The 17,798-nt window shown below is 44.4% G+C and overlaps 2 protein-coding genes across 2 annotated transcripts; one reads left to right on the top strand and one right to left on the bottom strand.

The window, feature by feature from the left end:
• The first annotated feature begins 275 nt into the window (after positions 1–275).
• Positions 276–4,749, top strand: LOC102237559 (ankyrin repeat domain-containing protein SOWAHC-like). The gene has a single exon (XM_005809973.2). It carries the CDS (start codon positions 391–393, stop codon positions 2,032–2,034), a length of 1,644 nt encoding a protein of 547 aa, XP_005810030.1. The 5' UTR covers positions 276–390; the 3' UTR covers positions 2,035–4,749.
• A 542-nt stretch (positions 4,750–5,291) lies between these two features.
• Positions 5,292–17,532, bottom strand: LOC102237813 (dehydrogenase/reductase SDR family member on chromosome X). Its single transcript, XM_005809974.2, has 7 exons — positions 17,402–17,532; positions 16,224–16,331; positions 15,852–15,920; positions 8,524–8,625; positions 8,205–8,412; positions 7,909–8,116; positions 5,292–7,839 (listed from the first exon to the last, which is right to left on the bottom strand). Exons 1-7 carry the CDS (start codon positions 17,499–17,501, stop codon positions 7,660–7,662), a joined length of 975 nt encoding a protein of 324 aa, XP_005810031.1. The 5' UTR covers positions 17,502–17,532; the 3' UTR covers positions 5,292–7,659.
• Positions 17,533–17,798: the final 266 nt, after the last annotated feature.

Below are 17,798 nucleotides of genomic sequence, written 5' to 3' on the forward strand. Positions count from 1 at the left end.
ATTAATTTCGAAACAAACTATTAAGTGCTAGAATAAATAAAATGTAGAATAAATAACATGGAATGCTTTTGGTAGATATTCGGACGTAAATGAACCCACGTGGTTCTTATTTTTTGATTTATTTCAGTAGTAAAACTAAAACTGGATTTTATTTTTGAAGATAAAAACCATCCCTCGTAATTAGTTCACAGTAATTTTTGAGTTTGTTATTGGGAAACTGGCTTTGACCGTATAAGGCCCAGACCGGAAGTCTCCCGTTGCTAGGAGGCGGAGAACGCTGGGGATAAAATGCTGCTTTCTGCTCTGCTGCGTGAAGGATCGGTTTGATTCAGGGTGCGTTGACTGTCGGGGTGTTCTCAGACTGTTCGTGCTCCAGGTAATGCGTTCCTCATGGCCAGCGGCTTCAGCCAGGACTCCATAGCGGACTTTCTGAGGCAGAGAGGAGGCACCGTCACGAGCCCTGAGCTTCTGGAGCATTTTAAAGCCGTGTTCCCACAAGAGCCGCACAGCAGGGCTGCTGTCCGCAGCATCTTTAAGTCTTGCGTGGACAGCGTGGCTTTCGTGAAGACAGACAGCGGAGTCAAACATGTCTGTCTGAGGAGACAGTTCCGTTACTGCGCTGCGTCCCCTTCACCTGACGACCAGGTGAGCCGCGATGACGCAGCCGCGAGCGCTCAGGTACAGCAGAAATCAGCGCGCGACTCAGGTTACGGAAATGACTGGAGGACAGTTCCGCATATTATCACTGCAGAGAGCGACCAGCCGGACAAACCGGAGCAGGACTGTGGACATCAGGGGTTGCTTGGTGTTCTGGATGAAGTGGCCGGCAGTTCAGCTTACATGGGGAACTCTGGGAGCTTCAGTACGCAGAGGAAGGACTCCAGGAAGGAGAAGGTCGAGAAACTTGCCATTCCACAAATCACAGTGATTCAAGCTTCGCCGCTCCCTGTGGACGGATCTGTCTTCATCCTGCCTGGGCCTGAGTGTTCTGCAGCTGCAGCTGACATACACACCGATTGGACGCCTGAGGGCCTGAAAGAGGAAGAGCAACAAGATCCTGCGTCTAAGCAGACATTCCTCTCCACCAAGGAGGACTCAGAGGACAAGGAGGATGAACGCAGCAGCTTGTCTGGCAGCGAGGACAGCTGCAGTCCGAAGGGCAGCCGGAAGCACTTCATCCAGGTGATGATGAACAGTTCTCCTGAAGTGAGGAACAGTATAGATCTCCGCAGCCCCATCTGCCTCACCCCCAGGAGCGATGGTGACTCGGCCTCGGTGGGCTCTGCCAGCCTGGACGTAGACAGGACCTCCGTCACCCTGGACCCTGCGGAACACGAGTGGATGATGTGCGCATCGGATGCAGAGTGGGACAGCCTCCACACCCTCCTCAGCAGCGAACCCAACCTGGTCCTGAAGAAGGACTTTGTCACTGGTTTCACCTGCCTGCACTGGGCTGCTAAGCACGGCAAGCAAGAGCTGATCGCTCTGATCATCAACTTTGCCAAACATCACAACCTTCCCATTAGCGTGGATGTTCGCTCCAACATGGGCTACACACCGCTGCACATAGCTGCCATCCACAACCACATGGAGGTGCTGAAGCTCCTGGTGGGGGCTTACAACGCAGATGTGGAAATCAGGGACTACAGTGGGAGGAAGGCCTGTCACTACCTCACCAACAACGTGAGTGTGGACATTAGAGACATCATAGGAGCATATGAACTCGCTGAATCCAAAGGTGCAGAGCCTAGGGTTGGAGGACGTTGGAGGTTCTCCAAAGTCCTTCAGAACAACCTGAAACCCATCCACCGGCTCAGCCTCGGAGACAGCGACCTTATGGGCGGGGAGGACCATCTGAGGAGCAAACCCGTCCGGAGGAGGTCTTCGCTTAGCAGGATGAAGCCCAACCTGCAGAAGATACGCCAGAGGGCGTCCCAGCTCGTTCACAGCACTTCTTTCCGGGATAAACGGGAGCTGGATGAATCTGAGGAGAAACCCTCTAGGTCCAGACCTAAAACCCACTTCCTAGGTTGAGCCCAAGTCTGCTACATGACGCTTCTGATGGATTGGGGTTAATCATGTTAGCAGGAATCTTTGATTACCTTCAGTGGTGTCCCGCTCTCCCTGGTGCTTCACACTGCTGGTCAGCTGGCTGAAAGAAGGATTCTGATTTCTCCCTTGCATACAACAAAATCTGATTCATCTGCATAGAAATATTTCCATCCGTGAAAAGCAGGAAACACCACTCGTCACCTCTTTAAGCTCGCATTGCTGTTGAGCAACTGACTCTAGACTGCAACAGCCTGACTAAATAAACAACTATCAGCTATTTGTCGTACTTCATGAAGACCAGAATACGCAAATGAAACTCAGTCCTATAGTTTTATATAAACCAGTTTCTGATGGTATTTTAATGGGAGTTTTCCTTTTTGTCCTCACTGGTTTTGCTTAGTTATAGTCCAAAGTTTAAGTGTCCCATAAGAAGCTGAAAAACTAATCCAGATTAGCCAGCTGTGCCATTCTGACCCGGCTCTGGGTTGGCCTGCTTCATTTTATCCATCCTCAGCTGACAGCCTCCGTGTGCAACCTGGAGCAGGAGCCATCAGGGCTAATCTGGATTTCATGGGGTTCATTAGGTCTGACGAGTTAGGTAACACGTTGGTGTGTGTGTTCTGTGTCTCTGCACATTTTTAACCTGAACTGACCAAAGTTAGGCCAAAGATAAGTTGGTTCACAGTTAATGCTTTGGATTTAGAGAGGCTCATAATTAAGAATGTTTATTTACAGAAATTAGTTGTAAAAAGTTGTAAGGTACAGGACACAGTGTTAGTTAATGTACAGTGTCCTGTTTGTCTTTGGCTTGGGCTGGACAATAAATCATTAACAATATAAATCGTGATAACAGAATATCAATATCTGCTCAATATCAACAGAAAATACATTCAACAGAATATTCCAATAATTTTAATGAACTTCAATTTAGAACCACAATGCATTCTGGGGGATGTAGGCAAAGGAAAGACGTTAGCTGGTCAACTGCTCACTCATTGGTAATCTAGCAATAACTTGTTGAGTAATTTGTGCAGCAGCAGTTTGTTGTTTTGCCACTGTGCCTCTAGCTTTTGCCTTCCTGTGTAATTCTGCTCAATTCTCACTTCACAGACAGTTTGGGCTTTCTCTCATTCACTTGGATTCCTTCAGTAGAATTTCTACCGGGCCAATCAGTAAACCGGAGAAATTATGAAAGATGACCTCTTTCATAATTTAGGGTTAGGGTTAATATCATAGACTTGTTTTTGCTGTTTCTCATTGTCAAACTCACAGCTGAAGGGTTTCTTTATCTTATGTTTTCTCCTACATATAATGTTGTTTTTAAGTTATTTAAGTGCCCAAAGGTCTGTATTATTATTATTATTATTATTATTATTATTATTATTGTTGTTGTTTTTGTTGTTTTCAACAACAACAACAATTTTTTTTGTATTCTGGCTGAAACTTTAGCAGTGGTAGCGGAGGTTGTTTACAGCGCAGGCAATTTCGGACGCTTTGAACTGGTGCATTATATACGTCATGGCAAAACGTTTGTAACTGGGTAAAGTTTCAAACTTCACAGAGCCCACACCTCCAGGAACTAATTCTTTCTCACCATCTGTACGAAGCAGAGCTTAGGCAAACAAGGGGCTGTGTTTCACCAAGTTACCACTGGACTTATTTTCTGAAAGGACAACATGAGTACAACGGCTCAAGAAGAAATTGTGGACAAAACAGAACAGGTCAGTTTGGCAGTATTTTGGTCATGTAAAACGAAAAACCAATCGATAAGTATTGATATTGACGTGAAGCACTCATATGTTTTTCAGCCATATCACCCAGCCCTACTTCCAGTCATATTTTAAACACAGTCCTTGGTTTTTGGATGTGAATCGAGGAGAATATTCTTTATTTGTGCCTCCATGGAAAAATAGACACAAAGTAGTGAAATAACCATGGTTTAAACATTTTTTTAAGCATTCCTGCAGCATGTTGCCCCCACCACCTTGTTTCACCATAGTGAATCTAGAGCTATGTGTTGGATTAGTTTTTTTTCCACTTCAGTGTTTTGCTTATAGGCCCAAAAGTTCCATTTTGTTCTCCTCAGAGCAGAACACAATCTTCCACATGTCTGTAGCAAACTGCAGTCAGAACTTCTGGGACTTTATGTTTTAAACTTTAAACTAAACTGTTGGATTCCTCAGTATTTATGAAGCTGATGTTTGTTGGTGTTGTGGGACAAAATGTGCTCTTCTCTGAGCTAACAGCTCCATTTGAAAAAATTCATTATTCACCAACATGCTGTGTCATGTCAGAGATCAGCCTTGCCCACACACTGCACCGACTTCTCATTCCACATACCAGCTACTCACCTGGAACTTTCCACAATCAGCCTACAAAAACACTGTATTTTTCACGCAGAAAGGACTTCCTCTAATGTAGACATTTTAACGCCACCTGTGAGAAACTGGATCAGACACTTGGCTGCTCAGGATCAGCTGCTATTCATGTTTCTGAGTAAGAATTTAAGGTTTCTGCTGCCCTCTTGAACTTATGTTTATGCAATGCATTTTTAAATGATGCTTATAAGGGCTGTATGTGTCTTTTTGGGAGCTCTGATAAAAATATATATTTAATGGGGTAAGAATTTCTGAGTTATCTCCAAAGAGATTTTGATGAAAATCTATTGGATTTTTAAAAAAATAAATTTTATTTGAAAACAAAACAAGTGTCATCTACTCTGCTGTTGTGTTTCTTCTCTTAAAGTTAGTTAAGTTTGTTGCTGTCATAAATGATATATGAAAATTAATTACATATTTCAGCTTCATTGTCTGTTGTAATCTCAGGATCCCCCACTAGGTGTCAGTGTAGGACAGCAGTGTAACATCAGTGTCTGAGACCCTGAAGAAGATCACATTCGGATGAATAAGTGTTTCATATCTATATTGATAATCAGAGGAATACGCGATACTGACCTACACTAACATCTAGTGGGAGATTCTGAGAGTACAACTGATCATGAAGCTGAAATATTTTATTTTTACACACAGACACACACGCACACACACACACACACACAAGAGGGATTTAAACAGTTTGCAACTTACAGTTTATAATAGTCTAATTATTTTGATTTTAAGTTGAATAGTGTTAGCATAAAAATAGTTACTCATAAGCTGTGCTAGGCTAAACAGGTTTAGTGTCTGACTAGAAATATTTGCCTGTGTCCTAAACCACGGTAACAAACAAACAACTCAGAGTAGTCACATGCAATTTAATAATTTTTTTGAATCTTTGACAGCAGTGCAAAAAATACATGTTTATTGTATACAATAAAGAGATGAGGTGAAGTGTGTTCAACTCTTAACAGCAACTGGTGAGACATTTCCTATACATAATTTATTTTTTGCTGCTTATTACAACAAAAACACAAATATAAAGTGCAAGTCTATTAACAAAGTAGAAATGCTTTATTAAAGGACTGTGTAGTAATACAATGCTTTGCAAAAGTATGCTGTGTTTTTCTTCAGCATTGCAGGTCATGGCTTTACTTAAGACACAAAAAGGAGATAAACTTGTTAAACTTCATTATATCTGACAGAAACTGAGCTGTTTTGTCTCAAATCACAAAGAGACACACATTAAAAAAATGCAGCAGAATATTACCTGAAGTGGTGCTTAACAACACTTTGAGTTGTGTGTGTGCTTTTTAAAGCATGAATCATTTTTTCCCACTTGACAATTCTGCACAATTTTGTGTTAGTCTGTCACATGGAATCCATTTAGGTTTGTTGTTGGAACAGGAAAAAATGTGGAAAAGCTGAAAATGTAAGACTTTTGATAAATGTTTTTGATAAATAACATTAAGAAGACAGAAAAGGTTGCAAACAAATTATGTTAAATTACAAAGAAAGTCTTCTCTGTCCACACCATCTTCACACCCTAAAAGTTCACGCTTGCTGCTTCTCTTACATGATCTATGAAAAACTGGAGAAACATTTAGGTCACTTTTTATGTACTTTAAAAAAATACAAAGACTAACAAAAAAGGCATTAACAGGCTAAAAGGGAACCATTTGATATGATTTTATCAGTCAACATTAACTGTTTGAGAGTCTGGTTTAAGTTTTGAAATGTTCAAATTGCACTAGTACAGAAATCCTGCTGCCCCCTAGTGGAAAAGAAGCAGGTTTTACAGATCTACACAATTTTAAGAAGCATCATAATAACCACAGAAACTGTTCACCGTTCAGTCACTGAGTTGGCGTGAGGCTTTCTGTATCCTGGATTCAAATGTGAGGCCACCAGTCTGACAAAAATACAATAAAATTAAAAAAACAATTATCAGGCTTAAAGTTCAAACTGAAATACTTAAACATTCAGATGGCATATGTGGAAATAGTAGTCTGCAAACTTCATTCAAAATGAAGGTAAGTGTGTCAAAGTTCAGGCATCATGGCAGACGTCATCTTAAGGCAACGGGATCTTTGTCCTCAGAAGAATAAACCAGACAGTGGTATATAACTCTGAAGAGTTTTACAGTGAAAGGTCAAGTCACTCTGGAAGTAAGGTCAGTTAAAGTCATGAGGCCGCATTATTGCTGGCTTGTGAAAAAAAAGAGTACATATCTGATTTCTCTGCATAATTAATTGGATTTGTTTCTTGTTTGAGTCACATTAAACAGGCATATGGTGACATCTGTGGTGATTTTATTGAGCATAAAATCACCACAGAGATTAAAGATGGCAGTAGTTCAATATGATCTTTTGACCCTTTGCACGAGATGCCGTGCTCTTGGGCATGACGGATATCAAAACAACTTATGTGTACATTGACTCCTGTAGAGGTTGTCCAAAAAAAAAAAAAAAAAATCACACAGTTGATGTCACAGTAAAATAGTCACAGATGCTGCACAGATTAGGATGCAAACCAAACTTGTCATATGATCGTAAACCTTTGATGAGGAAACAAGATGGCGATGGATAGCAGGTGCTGCTTGGAAGGACTAGCATCTCTTGGTGCAAAAAGATTAACGTTCATATACACTTTGTAAGTAAGCAGTATTAGTAAGATGTAATGAAATGTTGTATTATGGAGAGAATAATACAATACTTCTAAAGAAAATGCTTCTAATCATTTGCAACCATCAAGGAAAAACATAATGTAGGCAACCATGTACCAAAAACACTGATAAGCATCTAGATTTTTGACACTATTAAAGGGAAATGCCATCTAGGACATAGGTGCATAAGTCATGTGCTATGACTTCAGGCCATATTTGATCAAAGATTTGATCGAATCTACAAACACGTCAGAAGGAAGAAGGCATGGGCCGATTTCTAAGCTAGCTGTTTCCAACTTTAATGAATACTGTCATCTATGAGCCACAATTAGGTCTACTACTTCTTCTGCAGTTGCTGAAAAAGTGCTATATAAATAAAATGTCTTCTTCTTCTTCTGAACAAGTAGAAGTAATGTCTGTATTGGCAAAAATGACTTGGGAAAACAATCAAAGTCGCTCCTGTATGTCACTTCTGACAATCGTCATAGTGCTTCAACGTGGTTGGGTGACGTAGTCGAGAAGGGTCAATAATGGAGGACCATTGTGGACATGGGAGTCCTCCAGGTATCAGGCTTGGAGTCCCACAAGCTTGCAGCTCTTTTTCCACAGCTTGGCCTGCAGCTCAGAGTCGTAGGACAGATCAGAGGACTGCGTCTTCTGACCGTTGTACAGGTAACAGCTGCCCACCCCTTCCATCTCAGAGGCAGCTGCAGCATACACCGATATGGAGGCTCCCTCTGCTGGAGTCTGAGGACAACAGTACAACCAGTTCTAAACTAGTCTTTACAAAGTTAGATTAAGATTTTAAAGACATACCCTGAACAGAATACTGGCCACTGGTTTCTTCATCATCTGTGCTAATGTCCAGAGGTTATCATACAGTGCCGTGTCCACCATCCCAGGGTCCACAGCATTGACAGTGACAGAGAATCCCCCAGACGTCAGCTGCTCTTGAAGGTAGTAGGTGAAGAGGACCAGGGCCAACTTGCTTTGGCAGTAGGCACCATGGGAACTGTAGACAGCTCTGTTGGGAAAGGGGTAATAAACAAGATCATGTACAACAAACAATTTACCGTTCATAGAGTCTATGGTGCTTTTATGATTGCACATACCTCTTGTTCAGGTCCTCCAGATTTATCTCTCCTGCGTAATGTGTGGCAGAGGCCATGTTGATAATTCTGGAGCAGCGACCCTGCCTTCCAGACGTCTTCAGCAGGTCCAGCAGCATGTTGGTCAGCAGAAAGTGGCTCAAGTAGTTCAGGCAGAAGTGGAATTCAAAGCCGTCCTCTGTCCGTCTCTCAGGAACCAGCATGGTTCCAGCTGCGTCAAAGCGGAACAGGTCAGAGAGGCATTGGCTGTCTTTAGAGTCTGACAATAAAGCGTCTGCTGTCATTAACTGTGACCATCTAATGAAAGATGTGTGGAGCCTACCATTGTTAATGAGAACATGCAGAGGCAGAGATCTGTCTCTGAACTTCTGGACAAAGTGCCTGACTGATTTCAGGGAGGTCAGGTCCACAAAGACAAACTCAGCTGGAAGCAGAAAAGAAATGTTTCAGTTAGGGTACCATAGTTCTGACAGAACACTGCTGAGCTCCCAGTCCAACATTCTGGGCTGAAATCACAATCACTAACAAGAGAATTATTAAGCAAGCAGAAGGTCTGATCCACTGTGGGGAAGTTGATTAAATATGCAGACTAGAAATGATTCTAGCAATAACTGGATTTACACAGAATGAAGAAACATCAGAACACACAGTCAGGCACCACTGAGAAACCTTCCCACTGCCTGACACTACACTGTGTGCACAATTATTAGGCAAGTTTAAGTTTTGACCATATCATCATTTTTATACATATTTTCCAACTCTAAGCTGTATAAACTCGAGAGCTTATTGAATTTAAACATATCAGCTGGTGTTTAGTTGTTTAATGAGGAAGGGTGGTCCATAAGGAGATCAACATCCTATATTAAGGTGCATAATATAGGATAGCAGCTTCTCTTCCTGTCAAATGAGCCAAAAAAGAGATTTAAGAGACTTGAAAAGTCCAAACTTGTAAAGTCTTTCAGATGGATGCAGCATTCTTTAAACTGTTAAGATATTGGAGCGTGATCACAGAACCATCAAATGTTTTGCTGTGAACAGGGTCGCAAGAAACATGTTGAGAAAAAAAGACGCAAATTGACTGCCAAAGATTTGAGAAGAATAAAAAGTGACCCATTATTTTCCAATGCTGTCATTTTCCATAACTGCAACCTATCTGGAGTTCCAGAAGTACAAGATGTTCAGAGACATGGACAAGGTAAGGAAGGCTGAAACCCAACCACCACTGAACAAGACACATAAGTTGGAACATCAAGACTGGACCAAGACAGATCTGAAGACAGATTTTTCAAAGGTTTTATGGACTGATGAGATGAGTGACTCTTGATGGACCAGATGGATGGACCTGTAGCTGCATCAGTAATGGGTACATAGCTCCACTTTGCACCAGATGCCAGCAGGGTGGGGGCGGTACTGGTATGAAGATGGACTCAAAATCAATTTTTTTAGATAACACTTTCTTCAAGCAGTGGTTCAGGAAAAGCCTGCATCTTTCAAGAAGATCATGATTTTTCCATCACATGCATCAAAGTACTTGTTAAAGTCCGCACTTTTCTCAGGAGATGCCAGGGAATCATCCAGCTGCGGCAGAGGGCCGAGCTCAGTCAGAGCATTTCAGCTGGAATCACTTGGAGGAGATTCGCCTGAGTCTAGCAACCACTTCCATCTGGGTGTTCCTCCTCTCTTCCTCCTGTGGGTGAGCCTGAGTTAAATTAAGTCCTACAGATCACACCCGTTAACAGTTGTTCTCGTTTTAAAAACTGGTTCTTAAAGTTTGCCCAGATTAGGTTTTTACATCTTGAGTATCAAGTCACAGAGGTATCTATATCTTCTATTGGTTTGTTAAGCTACACCTCGTGTCAGTTATGTCATGCGAACACCACGAGGAATTACACCTTTCGGAGAACTGCAGGGTGACACACAGAATGAATGTCCACCACCTGACTATCTTTGTATGCTTGTTTAATATGGATAGGAATTATACTGCACTTAGCAGTAGCAGAAAATAGATGCAAACATTAAATCAAAGAGACAACTATATAATGAAATCAACTTCAATCCAACATCTCTCACCCTAATCGCCATCACTGCCTGCACTGGGAGAACAATATGTGAGACAGAGAACTGAACCACAAGCTCCAACTCAGTCCGTTGGTATAGGATCAGTCTCGGTAGAGGGAGACGGACCCTGTTTGATTGTTGATTCTATGTTGCATGACTTTGTCTTTTTGTATTTGTTATGATGTAAAGCACTTTGAAATGCCTTGCTGCTAAAATGTGCTATACATATAAAATTTGATTGATTCCTGGGACGAGCTGAGGCCCATGGGCCGTTAGGATGCCAGAGGGGTCTTAATCCAAAGTTGGCTCATGGGGCATTTTCTCTGCACCTACAGGTGCTCTGTCACAGTCCCACAGCTCAAAGGACCCCTCTGTGTAGATTCAAGGCATCATTGGACCATCTCGGTGACCTTATGGAAGGAAAAACTCACTTCTCTTCTTTTCTAGACGACTTTTAAGCATCCCAAGAATGCTCAAAGGTCATTCTCACATCACATTCTTCCTTTTTCCATTGCTTGAATAGATGATCTCAGAGCTTTGGAGACATTATGTCATGTCTGTGTTCTTGTCCCTGGCCTGCTCAAGGGTCACTCCATCCTTTAGCCTGCAAACTTTCCTTCTCTTCAACAGTTTCAGTTCCTCTTTTGGGTTGTTCATCCGTTTCCTGATCAGCACCATCTCGCCTCTAGGACACTATATATCAACAACCATTATTAAACTCTGATCAATTTTACTGAGGTTACAGGTCATTTCTGATTCACAAACACATTCAATATGATTATTACTGATTCTCCTTTTCCTGACCTTTCACCTAGCATCTCCCTCCAGCACAACATCAGTGATCTTTGATTGCAGTTACACATTTTACATCATTTCAAGTTCATTGTCAAAATCCCATCTAGAACCTCTTTAGCTTCTCCAATTCAGCATCAAGCAACATTAATACAAGTATTTTGCATTGGTTCTTATTCAGTTACTAAAAATGTTTAGACTTCATTCTTTAAAACTTTCTGCAGGCTGGAAACCTTCAGAAACCTGCTGTTCCTTTTCATGGCTTGACAGCACTCTCTGTCTGCCTATGATTATAACTTTGATTTCTTAGGATTAAATACAAAAAGAGATAGAATTAAAGCAAAGTTTGCATGACATACAACAAAATGGGGTTGTGTCATTGTGTTGTAACTACCCCATTGATCTTATTGAAGTTTCAATCTACTGTTAGGTATAGATGTTACTATATAAGATTCATTTTACAGGTAATTTCATGTATTATTACAGCTAAACCAAAATATCCACCTAAGTGGACGCCACACACACTGAGCCGACAGGACAGCAGATGCTTCCGGCAAGACCAGAGGCGGAGGTTTGTGCATTTATATTACCAAAGCTTGGTGCACAGACTCTGCTACTACCGAGAGTCACTGCTCACAGAATGTGGAGTTTTTAATGGTCAAATGCAGACCTTATTACCTCCCAAGGAAATTCACCTCGATCATCCTCACTGCCGTGTACACCCCCCTGGATGCTAATGCCAAGCTAGCCATGAAAGAACTCTATGCGGCTATTAGCAAACATCAAACCAAATACCCCGAGGCTGCTTTTATTGTTGCGGGTGATTTAAATCACTCCAACTTGAAGACAGTTCTTCCCAGATTCCACCAACATGTCTCCTGCCACACCAGAGGAGACAAGACCCTGGACCATGTCTACTCCAATCTGGCTGGAGCTTACAATGTGACACCTCTCCCCAACATCGGACAATCAGACCATCTCTCCCTGTTCCTCACACCTCGGTACTTACCACTCATTCAACATGTGAAACCTACCGTGAGGACAGTAAAGGTGTGGCCAGAGGGCTCAGACGCTGTGCTCCAAGACCGGTTCTGGAATACAGATTGGACTATTTTCCACCATACAGATCAGTACGCTTCATCTGTACTGAACCATATTTCCACCACCATAGAACGTGTCACCACCTGCAAACGCATTACCATGTAACCCAACCAGAAACCCTGGATGAACCGAGACGTTCGTCTCCTGCTGAAGGCCCGCAACATCGCCTTCAGGTCAGGGGATGCACAGACTTACAGTGAAGCCAGGGCTGAGCTGAAGAAGGGAATCAAGAAGGCCAAACACCACTACAAAAGGAAGGTGGAGGATCATTTTTCTAACTCCAACCCCCGACGTATGTGGCAAGGCCTTCAGATTCTCACAGACTACGAGACCCCCAATACCACCCCCGCTTCTACTGACGTCTCCTTCCTCAACGAGCTTAACAACTTCTATGCTCATTTTGAGAGAGGGAATACCACAACTGCAACCAAAGCAGCTACCACCCCAGGCCAACAGCCACTGACTTTCCTCCCCACTGACGTAGGAGCGGCTCTGAGCAGGATTAAATCCCACAAGGCTGCGGGTCCTGATGGCATACCTGGACGTGTCCTCAGAACGTGCTCTGGGGAGCTGGCAGGAGTGCTGACGGACATCTTCAACCTGTCCTTGGCCCGCGCTGTGGTACCAACCTGCTTCAAGTCTACCTCCATCGTCCCAATCCCCAAGAATCCCAACCAGACTCAATGACTACTGCCCGGTAGCCCTTACCCCCATCATTACCAAGTGCTTGGAGCGGCTGGTCCTAGCACACCTCAGATCCTGTCTCCCCCCCACACTAGACCCCCACCAATTTGCATGAGGCAGAACAGAAGCACAGAGGATGCAGTCTCTATAGCGCTGCACTCTGTCCTTTCTCACCTGGACAGTAAGAACACTTACGCCAGACTGCTGTTCTTAGATTTTAGTTCAGCATTCAACACTGTCATCCCATCACAACTCATTACCAAACTCACAGACCTCAGCATCAGTCCACTCATGTGTAACTGGTTGCTCGACTTCCTGACCAGTCGACCTCAACATGTCCAGCTGGACAACCACTTCTCATCCACCATCATCATAAACACCGGAGTGCCACAAGGCTGTGTGATGAGTCCCTTCCTCTACTCCCTCTTCACCTACAACTGCAGACCTGTCCATGGCTCTAACACCATCATCAAGTTCGCAGACGACACCACGGTGATCGGCCTCATCAGAGATAATGACGAGGCCGCTTACAGGGAGGAGGTAGACCGTCTGGCTGAGTGGTGCGACAAAAACAACCTGCAGCTGAACACCGAGAAGACCAAGGAGCTTATCGTGGACTTCAGGAGGAACACTGACCTACATCCACCCATCCACATTAAGGGGACAGTGGTGGAGCGTGTGGACACCTTTAAGTTCCTGGGAGTCCACATCTCCGAGAACCTGACTTGGACGACCAGCTGCCTCAGTGGAAGGCATGTTGGTGGGATTGAGGAGGTCTTCGAAGTACTCTGCCCACCGGCCCACAACGTCCCGAGTAGAGGTCAGCAGCACACCATCCCCACTATAAACAGTGTTGGTGCTGCACCGCTTCCCCCCCCCCGAGACGCCGGATGGTGGACCAGAATCGCCTCGAAGCCGTACGGAAGTCTTTCTCCATGGCCTCTCCAAACTCCTCCCACGCCCGAGTTTTTGCCTCAGCAACCGCCCGAGCCGCATGCCGCTTCACCCGCCGGTACCCATCAGCTGCTTCCGGAGTCCCACAGGCCAAAAAGGCCCGATAGGACTCCTTCTTCAGCCTGACGGCATCCCTCACCGACGGTGTCCACCAACGGGTTCGAGGGTTGCCGCCGCGACAGGCACCGACAACCTTGCGGCCACAGCTCCGATCGGCCGCCTCGACAATGGAGGCACGGAACATGGTCCACTCAGACTCCATGTCCCCCACCTCCCCCGGGCAGTGTTCGAAGTTTTGCCGGAGATGGGAGTTAAAGCTCCGTCTCACAGGGGATTCCGCCAGAAGTTCCCAGCAGACCCTCACAACATGTTTGGGCCTGCCAGGTCTGACCGGCTTTTGCCCCCACCACTGGAGCCAACTCACCACCAGGTAGTGGTCAGTGGACAGCTCCGCACCTCTTTTCACCCGAGTGTCCAAGACATACGGCCGCAGATCCGATGAAACGATGACAAAGTCGATCATCGAACTCCTCCTTGGGCTGCCACCTTATCGTGGTGGAGGGGTTTGAGTGTCCCAATGATCCTAGGAGCTATGCTGTCTGGGGCTTCATGCCCCTGGTAGGGTCACCCAAGGCAGACAGGTCCTAGGCGAGGGACCAGACAAAGCGCAGCCCGAAGACCCCAATGACGAAGGAAAACCTTGGACTTGGTGTTCCCTCGCTCGGACGCGGGTCACCGGGGCCCCACTCTGGAGCCAGGCCTGGAGGGGGGGCACGATGGCGAGCGTCTGGTGGCCGGGCTTTTACCCATGGAGCCCGGCCGGGCTCAGCCCGAAGAGGAAACATGGGCCCCCCCTCCCATGGGCCCACCACCCGTGGGAGGGGCCAAAGGGGTCGGGTGCACTGTGAGATGGGTGGCGGCCAAGGGAGGGGACCCTGGCGGTCCGATCCTCGGTTGCAGAAACTGGCTCTTGGGACGTGGAATGTCACCTCTCTGGTGGGGAAGGAGCCGGAGCTAGTGCGTGAGGTCGAGAGGTTCCGGCTAGAAATAGTCAGTCTCACCTCGACGCATGGCTCTGGTTCTGGAACCAGTCTCCTTGAGAGGGGCTGGACATACTTCCACTCTGGAGTTGCCCAGGGTGAGAGACGTCGGGCAGGAGTGGGCATACTTGTTGCTCCCCATCTCGGCGCCTGTACGTTGGGGTTTACCCCGGTGAACGAGAGGGTAGCATCCCTCCGCCTACGGGTGGGGGGACGGGTTCTGACTGTCGTTTGTGCTTACGGGCCGAACGACAGTTCAGATTACCCACCCTTTTTGGAGTCCTTAGAGGGGGTACTGGAGAGTGCTCCTCCTGGGGACTCCCTTGTTCTGCTGGGGGACTTCAACGCTCATGTGGGCGACGACAGTGAGACCTGGAGGGGCGTGGTTGGGAGGAACGGCCCGCCCGACCTGAACTCGAGTGGTGTTCTGTTGCTGGACTTCTGTGCTCGCCATGGATTGTCCATAACGAACACCATGTTCAAGCATAAGGGTGTCCATATGTGCACTTGGCACCAGGACACCCTAGGCCGCAGTTCGATGATCGACTTTAAACATTTATTAACTCAAAAACACAGTGAGCTGCTGAATGACTTCCGTACGCCCCGAGCTTAGCAATGAAACAAATAAATAACTAAAACTAACAGAGAAATCCACATAACTGCAATTTTGAACATATAAAACAAAGAAACCCAGAATAACATCACTAAATAGGCCTTCTGCCTAAGGTCAGAGGTCATGATTCAACAATCAGAAAGGGGAGGCCAAAGTGGCATAAAATAGCATCAGTTTTTCCCTTTAATATACAAAATCAATATTTGAAAACTGATTTTTGATTTTCTCTGGTGATCAAAATGCTTTGAAGCATTTAAATGAGACCAAAAAAAAAGCAAAAACACAAGAAACCTGTAAAGGAGCAAGAATCTATAATATCTCAATAATGTAATAATGTAAATAAATTATATTTTACTCTAATGGTTTAAATATGTAGTAGATCTATTATTAAAATTTGTAATTGATTACCTTTTCCTTCATTGCATTCTTCATTTATCCTCCTGACAGCTGCAGCGCCCTCTTCTGGCTCGTTCCCAGCTGGAGATCATAGAGATCATAAAGGGGCTTGGTGGGATGATGTCCAGGATGTGGTTTACTTTAACTAAACCCTTCTGTCTGAGGCATCAAACTGCTAGCATTTATGTATTAAATGACAGGACATTGCATGCAAGACATAAACTAAAAAATAACTTAAGAACAGATGTCACAAAAAAATCACACATTGCTGTCATCTCCTTGCCTCTGCTTTGCAAGAATTACAGTAGAAGGAAAACATGTCAAAGTCATAATGATTGATAGATCTGACAAAAGGAACATGTTATTAGTGAGGCAGCAGCCTACCTATGATGACATGCATGCCCAGGCTTGCCAGGTGTCTTGCAGTCTCAAACCCCATTCCTCTGGTACCCCCAGTCACTATGGCAACCCTTCCCTTTTGCTTCGGTAAGGCTAAGAAAAGAATGTGAGAAGAAGCTATTCATTTCTAGATAAAGAAATTGAGTTAAATGACAGGTTCAGCAAACTGTTTTAGGTCCACTTTATTCTAAACAAGTTCAGGGTTTTATTGGGATGAAACTGTACATTTCTCACTCACCCTCCAAGTTAAGCTGATAATAGAAAGTTTTATCTAGATTTTTAAAAACCAGCTGGGCAGAACATAGAACCCGTACCGACCACTAATACTGGTAAATCTGTTTGTAAGAATCTGTTTGTAAGTGTTGTTGCACTACGTCACACTTGTTCCGCCTGTATAAGGAACACCAATGGATCAGAGGTTGATCCAGTGGTTTTGATCGTCTTACAAAGTGGATTAAAACTTTTAGAAAGGTCAAACCCAGATAAAAAAACTGCATGGTGGGATCACATGTTCTGTAAGTTTACAACAGAACATTTAAACCCTTGTTTTATCTGTGTGTATTCACCAAGCTCAAAAACGTGAATCAAACTAAAATCTTTATCCAATTTACACGGCAGTAAAACGGTTGGAAAATTCCCCCATTCATATTCAGCCACGGACATTCTTGGGAAGATTTGTAAGGGATTAAGGGAACAGTTCTTTCATTGTTTCCATCTGGTACAAGTGAGAACTTTCTCTTCATCCAAATTCAAATAATGAAATCAAAATTCTCCACTCTTATTACTATGACCACGATTTTGGATGATTTTAGTCTGATTCATTAGTTAAAGTGAGAAAGTCTGCCCATTGTTTCTCATCTATAGTTTTACAGAACATATACATTTATATTTTAAAGTGTAATAATGTCAATGATGTACAGCAGGAAGTCCTGCCTGAGCTCCCATCTCGGAATCATTCTTATTGCCACAGCAGTGGCAGCTCCAGAGTTTTTATTTCTGCAGGTCCTGAGAGGGTTAGGGACTCAGCTATTAAGGATCATTTGTTACTCTTCTCAACACACAAAAGCACAAACAGTGGTGCATCTACTACAGTCAAAACAGCAATACAAGTTCGTTTCCTGTTGCAGTTCAAACGTGAAAGAGAAACAGAGGTTGGATCTAACCTGGCATCTCAAAGGTTCGGTTGAACATTTGGTAGAGCAGAACTTTGATCCCACACAGATACAGCCTGAGGAGAGGAATCAGCGTTGACAGCAGCCACATCCTGCAACCCGCAGCCTGTGTAAGCCGATGTGACGTAACGCGGTGCGGTGGTGAAATGAGTCCGGCTCTGCGTTCCAACACTATAACATCTCTGTGGTTCCGCCCCCACACATTTCCGCGTAACACTTTGGCATTTCCGTACTTTTTTCAGGCGGAATTTCCGCCTGAAAAGTCGCACCTGGGCCGGAGGCACAGCAAGCGGGACATGTACTGCCGCCTGAAGAAATGATGGGGAAAGACTTGGAAGGAAAGAAGCTTCCTCCTTCACAGAGGGCTGACGTTCTACAAAGTGACTGT

This window comes from Xiphophorus maculatus, chromosome 24 (genome assembly GCF_002775205.1).
Source record: "Xiphophorus maculatus strain JP 163 A chromosome 24, X_maculatus-5.0-male, whole genome shotgun sequence".
NCBI classification, from domain to species: Eukaryota; Metazoa; Chordata; class Actinopteri; order Cyprinodontiformes; family Poeciliidae; genus Xiphophorus; species Xiphophorus maculatus.